General features: G+C 29.6%; 1 protein-coding gene across 1 annotated transcript; it reads right to left on the reverse strand.

The window, feature by feature from the left end:
- Positions 1-10697: 10697 nt before the first annotated feature.
- Phum_PHUM201210 (uncharacterized protein) lies at positions 10698-12255 on the reverse strand (the record flags this gene model as incomplete). The annotated part of the gene is made up of 3 exons (XM_002425400.1): positions 10698-10827; positions 11908-11948; positions 12232-12255. 3 exons carry the CDS (start codon positions 12253-12255, stop codon positions 10698-10700), a joined length of 195 nt encoding a protein of 64 aa, XP_002425445.1.
- Positions 12256-12425: the final 170 nt, after the last annotated feature.

A 12425-nucleotide genomic window follows, 5' to 3' on the forward strand; every position in this document is an offset into this window, starting at 1 on the left:
AAACTTTAAATAAAAAAAAAAAACATTCGCAGAAAAACCCATCGTCAACACAAATCTATCATTTAAACGTTAAAAAAAATTTGTTTTTAAAAAATGACGTCATCGAATCACCCACGTGGTTACAAAACGAAAGCAGGGGGTAGGGTAGCGGTGAAGAATATGGAGGAGGAAATAATCGAAATCGGAAAATGTATATTTTCGTAGGGAGAGGAGAGAAAGAGAGGAAAAAGTTAAAAAAGGTTAACGATAATGACGGGTTAAAAATGAGCGTGTAATAGTTAGGAAGAGGATGGGAGTGTGGGGGTGAGAGTGGTGGTAAGGGTCAAAGGTGAAAAGGTTAAAAAGAAGTGTTAATTAAATTTAATTTATAAACGTTCGAAATGAAAATAACATGCGTGCCATTTGGTAATTATTGATCAATATCGAGTTAATTTATTTGTTTTTTTTTTTTTTTCCTCCAATTCCAGTTCCAGCTCCAGTTTTCTAGTTTGAGTTAAAATTTATTGTTTTACGTAAATTTTTGTTTTTTATTTTTTTGGATAAAATAATAATCAAAATGTCAAATCATAGTTTTGAAAAAAAAAAAAAAAAATGGAGTCGGAGGTTTTTGTTTTTTTTATTATTATTTATTTTTGTTTGTTTTGCAAGTCTTAGCCTTATTATTTTTTCTTGTTTCCCCCCTCCTCCTTTGCACCCACCCCCTACCTACCGCGTTTTATCATTATTATTATTATACGGTCGTGCCAATTAACCGCCTTTTTTTTTAAACATAAATTGAAAAGTGGAATTTCCGCTTCGGTTTTTTTTTTTTTTTTATTCTTCCCTCGTTTTTTTTTCTTTTCTTTTCTTTTCTTTAAGTGAATATTTTTTTATAATTTCCATAAAAAAAAAATTTTCTTTCTTTTTTTCTTTTAAATTAATTGATTAATTAAATGGAAAATTTTTTTCTCTCTTTAGTCAATTCCGGAAAACAATGAATGATAAAAACCGGAAACGATCGAAATATTATGAAAAGGAAGTAAAAAAAATTTAATTTTTTTACTTCTGTTCGGTCGTATTCATTTTTATTCATCGAAGAAATTTTTTTTTTTAAATATCAACGATAAGAATTTTAAAAAAGGGCGTTAATGATTTTTAAGGGGAGAAGAAAATGAAGGGGGAGGGAGGGAGGAAGAATTTGCGATAAGAATCTGACAGGTTGATAAAAAAAAAATTTCACAATATTTTTTTTTCTTTTTGACGTTTTAATTACTCATCACGAACCGAATTTTTTTTTTTTTTTTAATGAATCGATCATAGATATTATTTAAATTTTTTCTTGTCTTACCCTTCTCTCCTCCCTTCGCCCCCCACACCTACAAATTTCCCGCCATTTTTAACTTACGTTACGAGGAATCGAACAAAGAAAAAAAAAACATGGTAGAAGTTTACAACAGGAAAACACACAAATCGAAACGTTTTCTTTTTTTTTTTTTACGAAGAATGGGGAGCAGTGCTAAGTAAGATCGAACGTAGTCCTCCCCTCCCTCCCCTCTCTTTTTTTTTTTTCTTAAAAATTTTCCTTTTTCCGTACATTAATTTTTTTTACTTCCTTTCAAAAACGATTTATTTTAAATTAAAACCATAAGAAATATCATTTCTTTTTCTTTTTTTTTTTTTTTTTGTTTTAATGTTTAATGTTAAGGCCCCCCACTCTCCCCCTTTCCCTCTCTCTCATTTTTTTCTGAAATGATAAAAAAAAAAGAAAAAAAGGAAAAAAAAAATTTTCTAATTACAAAAGGCAAAGGTTTAAGAAAAAAAAAAAAAAGGCAGAGAACGAAATTGAAATTTTCCAAAGATACATATCTCTTGATATTACTTGAGTAAGATAGAAGAGTAAAGCAGAAGAAAAAAAAAAAACTAAACAGAAGAAAAAAGAGAAGGAGGTGGGGAGGGAGGATGAGGAGAAGGTGAAGAAGAGAAAAAAAAAAGTAATTAACTGACTGTGAATAAATAATTAAGAAAGAATGAATGGGAAAAAAAGAAGAGAAAAAAAAAATTAAAAAAAAAAAGAAGAACGTGGAAGTAGAAAGAACGTGAAAGTAGAAAAAATGACACAACTACCGAAAAAAAAAGAAAAAAAAAATTATTTATTTATTTTTATTACCCTTTTTTTTTGCTGTCGAACGAACGAACGAAAGGAGAACGAGAGACGCCATTTTGAATTTTCTTTTTTTTAAATTATGACGTCATAATTATTAAATGAAAATAAAATGGCCGATCGCGATGACCGAAGAAGATTTATTATAAATTTTTTTTTTTTTGGGGGATTTCGTTTATTTGCGTGATTCGAATCCCCCCTTTTTTGTCCGAAACGATTTTTATCATTATTATTATTATCAAACCGGAAATATTATCGACGTCATATCATTAGGAGATAGAACGTTTTGAATTTACAATTAAAAAAAAAAAGACGTGCAATTGACGTTACTCGACTTTATTAGTGATCGCTCCTTGTCTGTTTAGTGGGGCCCAAGGGATTTCCTTTTCCAACCCATTCTTCAACCTTTCAACTTTCCATTTTTAATGCTCACTCTTCCCAGCTCCCTTCCCCCTCTCCTTCTTTGCCTTTTTTTTCTTTTTCTTTTTCTCCACCACCCGCCCATCTCCTCATAAAGAGTTGCACAAAAATATAAATTAACACCGTATCTTCTTCTTCTTCTCCTTCTTTTCCTTTTTTTTTTCTCTCAGAGTAAATGAGTTTTTTTTACTTTTTTTTTTTTTCTGTTGAGATTATTTCCTGAGAATATTAAACAGCAGGAATGGTGGTAGCAAACGGCAGAAAACGGCAGCAAATACAAGAAATAAATTATTATTATTATTATTATTATTGCGTTATTTAATCAAAGGAAAAAAAAACGAAACGTTCGGTTTTTAAATTTTGTTTTCTACTCATTCGAACACGTGATAATAATAATAATAATTAACATAAATTAACGTAATTATTATTATTATTATTATTATTATTATTATTAATGATTTTCAAATAAAAAATTTTTCATTAAATACGTCACGCGTTTGTTTTTAAAAATTTTTTCTTTCGGAAATTTTTTCCTTCTTTCTCTTTTCATTTCTCCCTCTCTCTCTTTTTTTTCCGTTTTAAAATTTCAAGAGATTTCTCTCCCGCGCATCCCCCCTCCTCCTTCTCCTCCCTATCTTTCTATTTACACTCAGGATGAAACCGATTTCGTTATTAGTATATTGCATCCGATTAAATAGAAAGCTTTCGTTAGATTGTATAAGAAAAGCTTTTTCTAGAACGTTCGTTACGGTTTTCCGCCATGTATCGATTCCGCGACCACCGCCACCACCACCACCACCGCTCCCGCTGCCACCGATCCTCCCCCCGATGCCGCCATCATAATATTTTCCTTTTTGAATTTTAATTATTTATTTATTCATTGATTTTAAAGGGAAAGAGAGAAGACGAGCTAGCTAATCAAAACATCTTCTTTAAACCACCTCACATTAAATATTAACGATTAAAAAAAAAAAAAAAATTTCCTTCTTCTTATTATTTATCCGTTTCCGTTTTTTCTTTTGGTTAGGTTTGTCTTCTGCTATGAATTTTTTTACGCGTGTAAACGTTATCGTAACGAATAAAAAAAAAAAAAATGGCGAAAGGAAAAATTTTTTTTTTATTTATTTTCCATTGAATTTTTTTTAAATTAAAGAATTGAAAAATTCACGCATTTCCGTTTCCGAATTTAAAAATGGCGTTTTTAAAAAAATTTTTTTTACTAAAGTGCGAAAGAGACAGAGAGACAAAGAGAGAGAGAGGGAAATTTTTTAAACATGCGAAAATTATTTTTACATTAACGTAAAAAAAAAAAAATTATTTTTACGAAAAGAAAGTTATTAAATAGAAAAAAGGTGAAAGGTGAAAGTTTATTTGTATATTGAATGAACGGGTAAATAATAATAATAATAATAATAATAATAATAATAATAATAATAATAATAATAATAATAATTTTTTTAAGAAATAAAATTCGAATCGAAAAATTTCTTAACATTTTTTTTTTTTCCCATTTCGAGAAAAATTTTATTTTATTTTCTCCTCATTCTTTCTTTCTTTCATTTCTTTCTTTCAATTTCTTCTTCTTCTCTTTCTCCTCTCTCCCTCCCTTCCCCCATCATTTTCCCCATACCGTTTCCATTATGAACACCTTTAAAAACTAAAAATTACTTGGAAGCCACCACCACAAATGAGAGAAATCTGCGAAACAAGTTTAATAATTTGAAAAACTTTTTTGAATATTTCTTTTCTTCATTTTCCGACACAAAACATATTAAAATTCAGTAAAAAGCTTTCACTTTGAAGTACAACAAAAAAAAAAGAATTAAAATAAAAAAATAAATAATAATAATAATAATAATAACGACGACGAAGACGACGACGACGACGTTGATAACGGTATGAAAATACGTTAAAAGAAAATAAAAGAAAAAGGAAAATCGAAATGAAAATCATTGTTTTTTTTTATAATAATAATACTAATATTCTTCCTCCACCTTAACATTTTCATTAAGGAAAAAGAAAACATCGGGATGGAATAAAAAAAAAAAAACATTTCAATAAAAGAAAAGAGAGAGAGAGAGAGATAAAAAATACTAAGCCATGGGAATAAAAAAAAATAAAAAGAAAGAGAGAGAGAGAGAAAAGAATATTCTTGATTATTATAAAATATTTATAGCATTGACATTACTCATCGTTGAACTTACATGACACCCTCTTACGGTGTTGTTCTCCTTTTTTATCCCTTCACCACCACCACCACCACCACCTCCTTTAAAAGAATAATTTTAAGTTGGAAGATTTACAAGAGGGGTATAAGTAGTGAGAGAATTAAATCCTCCACCCCTCTCTCCCTCTCTCTCAATCTTCCACCCTTAAAAATTTTTTTAAAATTATTCTTATTGAAAAAATTTTTTTTTTGTACGAATATAGTTTACTATTCTCTTTAAAAGGTAAGAAAAGCTTTATTACGCCCCCTACCTCCCCCTCCCCTCCCCTCCCGTTTTAAACATTTATCTTTCTTTCTCCCTCTTTCGTCGATCCGCGCCCCCCAACCACACCTTTTTTCGAGAGTTTCCCAGAGCTTTACTTCTTCTCGGGGGAGCATGGAGGTAATAGATTTTAATAAATAACAACTTTCAATACTCCCGCGCTTCAACGGTCTAACAACAATATTCGTTCGTGAATATTAATAATAATAATATCTCTCGAATTTTGTTATTTTAATTTCTTTTTTCGATTATATCGGAGCGTGGTGGCGATGGTTACGTCACCGCCCCCGCCCCCGCCCACGCCGCACTCCTCCGGCAGCATCATCGGAAAATAAAAAAAATTTTTTTTATGCCGCATGGGAAATGAAAATTTTCTTTTTTTTAAAAAACTTTATATTTCAACTAAGCATTTATCATTTTTACCTTTTTCTTAAAGAATAATATTTTGAATTTTTAATTTTTTCAATGCATCCAACTTACGAAAACGAAAAAAAAAAAAAAAAAAACAAAAAAGGCCAGAAAAAAAAGATTTTTTTACGGGGATTAAAAAAAAATTTTTTTGTTTTTCCTCGTCGCGATGATTTTTCGTCAAGAATAAATCTTTCCGTTTCCGGAAGTTTAGTTTAGTTTCCGGTTTTATTTTCTCATTGATAGTTCGATAATCGAAATAATAGATATAGAAAATATAAAATTAATTGAATAAGATTTAATCAAATCAATGAATTTATTAAAAAAAAAAGAAAAAAGGTTTTCCTCGAGTCGTGCTATCCCGCGCATGTTTACACTCGCCCACGCACACACGCACATATGTATATATATTAAATGCGTATAAATTAATTTAAAGTTATGATTTAAGGTGTTTTGTCGCGTAAAAGGAAAAATTGTAAAATTTTATATATATATATATATAAAGTTACTGCGTAGAAATTTTCCGCTCCAATTTTTTTTTTTTTTTTTAGAGACCAAAAATGTAACAATTCCACCCTTTTAAAACCACGTCATGCATCCTTCTTCCACGTATTTTTCGCGCTTTCTTAAAAAAAAAAACTTTTCTTACTTAATCCCGTATTTTACGTAATATTCAACATTACCCCCTCCCCCAAGGGAAGAAAAAATTTTTTTTATTAATTTCCTAAAAATTTTTCATTAGAATTTTTTTTTTTTTACTTTTCCACATGAATCAAAAGAAAATAAAAACAATATGGTAGAAATAGTTATAATGATAATTTTTTTTTATTGTCAACAAAGAAAAAAAAATTTTTTCATTTAATGTTAAATCGTAAACAAACTGACGATCCGCCATTTTTTTTTTTTTTACGTCAAACCTTTAATCCATCGGATCAAAGTTAATGATCAATCAAAAATTCTTAATTAAAAGAATAAAAATAAAAAAAAATAAAAATTTCCAGAAGTTTTTCTCCCGTTTATTGATCATGGAGGCGGCGGCGACGGAAAAAAAGCATAAAGAAATAGATTTTTTTTTACTCTATGAAATTTAAATAAAAATTAAATGAAAACAACAACAGAAACGGATGATAAAAAGAGAATCAATAATGAAAAAATTATATAAAAGATTTCAAAGAAATATAAAATATAATAATAATAATAATAATAATAATAATTGTAAAAGAAGGAAAAGAAGAAGAGTAAGAAAAAATAAAAATAAGATGAAAAATAAAGAAAAAGAAAGAGGAGTTTAGAAATAAATCTTGGGACAAGAATTAAGTTGACAACATAAAGAAGAAACCCTGATGAAATGAAAATCCAAAAAAGAACTCAATGGAAACAAGTGACAATGAAATATTGGAGGATTGAACAACCGAGGAAAATAATTTAGAATAAAAAGGAATCAACTGTCGTCTGATGCCACGATCATGTTTTTCTTCAACTTAACATTTTCCTATATAATTTCACGTTTTTATTTTATACACATATATATATATATATATGTATATATATATATATATATATATATATATATATTGTTATGATCCCGTACTCAATATTCACATTTTTCAAATTTTTATAAACAAAAGACTGGCGACGAACTCAAATTGTTCTTCTTTAGAAGCGAAGCTTCTAAAGACTCCTTCTTTTATTTTATTTGCAAGTGTTTGCTCGAACATTCGAAACAGTTGACTGACGAAAGACCAAAGTAATATAGGCAAGCTACACAGCTTGGCGTTGGTTCATTTTGATTTTTAGTCTAGCTGTAATAAGTTCTTGTTTATTAATATTAGTTTTGTGATAGTTTTAAGTGCTTGTTCATTACTTACAAAAATAAAGAACGAACCGAATATAACATATTAAAATTTTGGCGCAGTCGATGAAGGATCATTCTGAACGACAAGAAACCGGAGAATTCTTAAGTAATTCGTTTCATGTTGGTGGGTTTTAACTCTTTATCAGAATTTCTTTATACTGTAAGTAGTAGTTAATAGGTAACTCATTTTGTGAACAATGCCTAAACTTGATCAACCTGTTTTCGACCCATCCCAAATATCCCTTGAATTCTTGTGTAGTCTAATTCCTAATTTCTTTTCCGGAGAAAGGAACCAACTTAACGCATTTATTGAAGATTGTGATAATGCTATCGAATTGTCCTCTGAAGAGAATAAGTATCCACTCTTCAGATTCATCTACTCCAGAATCACTGGTAATGCCAAGAATCGAATTTCTTTGTACTATTTTGATAATTGGGATGACGTAAAAACGAAACTAATTGAATTATACCAAGACAAGAAACCCCATAGTCAACTGATAAAAGAATTGACATATCGCAGACAAAAATCAACATGTATCCACTATAAAGATAACACAATAAAATTGTGGGAAAAACTTAAAATTTTAGAAGTTACAGAATCCAAACTTGAAGTTAAAGAGAAAACAGATCCTTTACCAGAATCCAAACTTGAAGTTGAAGAGAAAACAGATCCTTTACCAGAATCCAAACTTGAAGTTGAAGAGAAAACAGATCCTTTACCAGAATCCAAACTTGAAGTTGAAGAGAAAACAGATTCTTTACCAGGATCAATTCCTGCTCAAGAGGAAAAAGCACCCTCTACAAATTTATCTAAGAGAAAGGCTAAAGAAGCACCCTCTACAAATTTATCTAAGAAAAAGGCTAAAGAAGCACCCTCTACAAATTTATCTAAGAGAAAGGCTAAAGAAGCACCCTCTACAAATTTATCTAAGAGAAAGGCTAAAGAAGCACCCTCTACAAATTTATCTAAGAGAAAGGCTAAAGAAGCACCCTCTACAAATTTATCTAAGAAAAAGGCTAAAGAAGCACCCTCTACAAATTTATCTAAGAGAAAGGCTAAAGAAGCACCCTCTACAAATTTATCTAAGAAAAAGGCTAAAGAAGCACCCTCTACAAATTTATCTAAGAGAAAGGCTAAAGAAGCACCCTCTACAAATTTATCTAAGAAAAAGGCTAAAGAAGCACCATTACTTCCTAAAAATAAAAATAAGAAAAAAGGTCTAAAAGTAAAAGAAGAAAGATCATCCATACAGAATTCAAAACCTAAAAATCATCCTAAAGCTGAAATTCAAAAGGAAACAAAAATTTCAAATAAAAATATAGGAGCTACTAAAAAAATTCACAAGTATAATTTTGGGAAGCATACTAAAAAGCGGAAATGGAATTCCAGTACCAAGAAATCTAGGAAGAAAGCATCCATTCTTATGTCAACCGATTTTCACGAAGAGAGTATTCCTGAGGTAAAGCTATTTTTACTAAGTAAAGTTCACCTATCGTCTAATGAAAAAGAGAAGATTCAAACCAGTCAAAAATTAGCAAGAGGAAATCTAAATAAAAAACTTAGTCCTGAATTTAAAGATCCATACGAGGTCAAGAAAATATCTGGCAAAAATGTTTTATTAAAAATCCGTAACAAGGAAGTTACTTATCACAAAACCGTGTTCTGAGTAGTTGATCTAAAGCGAGAGAAATCCAAAATAATAATAATTTAATCCTTTTATTTTCCCATATAGCTAATCATCATTTATTTTATTATTAATCCATTTATTCTTTTCTATGTACCCTATATAAAATTCTTGTATTTTTCAGAACTTATGTCAATTTTGTTTCGAATTTCATGTCTCTTGATTTTATTCTTTTATCTTTACTCTTTATGTAACATTGTTCACTAACGAGTATTGCCTAGGAAAGGTTCTACTACTTGCAGCTATAAAGCTTAAAATTATGTTCCTGATAAGAAGCCAATGTGAAGAGATTCAACAGTCTACCATACAGAAGACATAGCACCTACTACTACTCAAGGAGTCTCAACCTGGACGGAACCATTCAGAACCCGACATAGGAAGCTGTCAAATCCGAACAAGAGGAGAAAACAAATTCTTTTTTCAAAATAATTGTTTTCCGTCTTAAGGGGGGAGGTGTTATGATCCCGTACTCAATATTCACATTTTTCAAATTTTTATAAACAAAAGACTGGCGACGAACTCAAATTGTTCTTCTTTAGAAGCGAAGCTTCTAAAGACTCCTTCTTTTATTTTATTTGCAAGTGTTTGCTCGAACATTCGAAACAGTTGACTGACGAAAGACCAAAGTAATATAGGCAAGCTACACAGCTTGGCGTTGGTTCATTTTGATTTTTAGTCTAGCTGTAATAAGTTCTTGTTTATTAATATTAGTTTTGTGATAGTTTTAAGTGCTTGTTCATTACTTACAAAAATAAAGAACGAACCGAATATAACAATATATATATATATATATATATATATATATATTTTTCGAATGTTTTTATTTTGGAGATTTTTCCAACCAATGGCAAACGTAACCGTCACCGTCACCGTCACCACCACCATCGTTATCATCACCACCGTCAACGGCTCGTTCCAAAATATACAAAAAAAAAAAGACGAAATCTAAAAAAAAAAAAGTTCTAAAACGTGTCTTCTTCCTCCTACTTATTTACCTTAAAATCCAACCCCCCCACACGCCCCCCGCCCCCCACCATTATTCCTCATAGGATACATTAATTATTCTCCATAAAAAATAAAAATCTCCAGTTAGCTTCATGGAATTACGTACGCCAATTAAATATTTCAAAAAATAATTATTAAAAATTTCAATTGTTCGCCATTTTTATTTTATTTATTTATTTATATAAAACACAATTATGTAAACATACATCATCATAACAATAATAATAATAATAATTAAACGTAATAAACTGGACAAAAGAAGAGAAAAAAAGGCGATCGAATCAAAACTGGAGTAAAAATTTAATTGTTGTTATTTTTCCTGTTTTGCTTATGTCAAATCTTATTAACTCTTATCAATGAAGAAACGAACCTCTTGAGTTTTTGCTCATGGAGAGAGTTGAAAAGTCGTCAAAGTCAAGGATCCAATTTTTTCTCCAGGTCTCATGCGTCTAATCAACTCGCATTTAATTTGATTTTTTTTTTTTTTATTTATTTAATTCTCAACGGTAAATTTTTTTTTTTTTTGATATTGGTATGACTGTTGGACAAAAAAAAATATTTAGGCGAAATGTGTTGTTTTAACGGTAAAATAAATAAAAGAATTGAATGAGAAACGATTTCTAATGGTTGGAAGCATTAAAAAAAAGATGTATTGCTATCAGATAAGGTCACAATTATCCAGAGAGTTATAAATTTTAAAATAAAGACATTTTAATTCTGGATAATATATTAACCATGGGGTCGGTTTCGGATGTACAAAAAGTCAAAAGGTTTACAATGTTTGGCCAAGTGTTAACGTAACAGTTCCGGTCACTAGAAAACCCTCTTAAAGATATTCTCTTCTTTTTTTCTATTACTTTCTTTCTTCCTCTCTCTCTCTCTCTCTCTCATCGAATTATAATTTTAAGAGTTTGAGGTTTTGATACGCACGCACGCACACTCACACACACATGCAGAAAAAAAAATTATCATAATTTCATTGATATTTTTTTTTTTTTTAAATTTTATTTAATGACACGGCAAAAAAATAGTTTTTTTAAAGTAACTCGAGTTATGTTCGAATGAGTTTTTGTTTTAAAAAAATGAGAGGAAAAGAGAGAGAGAGAGTGTGTGATAAAACCAAAGAGAGTGAAAGTAGAAGAAAAAAAAATGAAAAGCAAAATGGTACAAGAAAGCAAGAAGAAAAATGAGCAAAATAGCAAAAGTGGGAGAGAAAAAAAATTAAAAAGAGGAAAAGAGAAAGAGAGAGAAACAAAAACAGAAACAAAAAGAGGAAAATAGGAAAAGTGAAGAGAAAGACAGAGACAAAAAGAATAAAATAGCAAAAATGACAAAGAAAGAGAGAGAGAGAGAAACAGAGAGAGACAGAAAGAGAAAAAGAAAGAGAGGGAGAGGAATAAAGAGTGACAAAACGAAAGAAAAAAAAAGAAAACAAAAATATTAAAAAAGAGAAAATATTAAAAAATTAAAAGAGAAAGACAGAGAGAGAGAGAGAGAGGAAGATAAAAAAAGAGAGAGAAACAGATTAATAATTTAAAAAAGAAAAAAAAAATTTTTCATAAATACATAAAATCAATTAATTATTAATAAATTTAAAAAAAAAAAAAAAAACAATTACAAAGGAAAAAAATTTCTCTTTTCTCTTTCCTTTTCTATCTCTCACTCTTTTACTTTTCCTTTTTTCCTTTTTTTTTCCAATGATTAAAAAAATAAAATTTTAAATTCAGTTAGAAAATTTTTTTGTAAAAACTTTGATTTCAAAACTTAATTATTATTACTTGTTAGCCCTCAATCTCTTTTATTTCTTTTATAACGCCCTATTTTCTTCTCCCCTCACCTCCCTCCCTCCTTTCTTTCTACCTTTTTCTTCCTCCCTCTCTCTCTCTCTCTCTCTCTCTTTCTTACTCTCCCGCATCCATGAAATTTACTTTCAAAATATATTTTATCTTTTATAATTTTTTCAAAAAAAAAATCAAGACTAATAGAAATATAATCGTCGAAATCCAATTTTCCTTTTGTTAAAAAAAAAGGGGGGATGAGGATTCGACGAAAGGGGCATGAGGGGAGAGAGAAAGAGAGAGACAAAAAGAAAAGGATGAAAAAAAAAACGAAAAAGGTGAAAGGAAAAAAAAAAAAATTCTTGTTAAAACCGAATCGGTTCATTTCCTTCAATAAATCCGATAAAAAAAAAATTTTTTTCAACCCTCTCTGGAAAAAAAAAAATCAAACCAACCCCTTTCGATTGGAGTCCATCTAAAAGGATTCTTTTCTAAAGGGTCACTAAACAACGTTGCGGTTTTCCAAAAGCCTATTTTTCGATTTTTAACTTCATTAGCGAACGTACGGAAATGATTTACTACGTTTAAATGTTTTTAACGAACCGAACCGCGAACGGGATGATTTGTAAAATCTGATAATGGATT

Source organism: Pediculus humanus, genomic scaffold (genome assembly GCF_000006295.1).
Source record: "Pediculus humanus corporis 1103172107548 genomic scaffold, whole genome shotgun sequence".
Lineage (NCBI taxonomy): Eukaryota > Metazoa > Arthropoda > Insecta > Psocodea > Pediculidae > Pediculus > Pediculus humanus.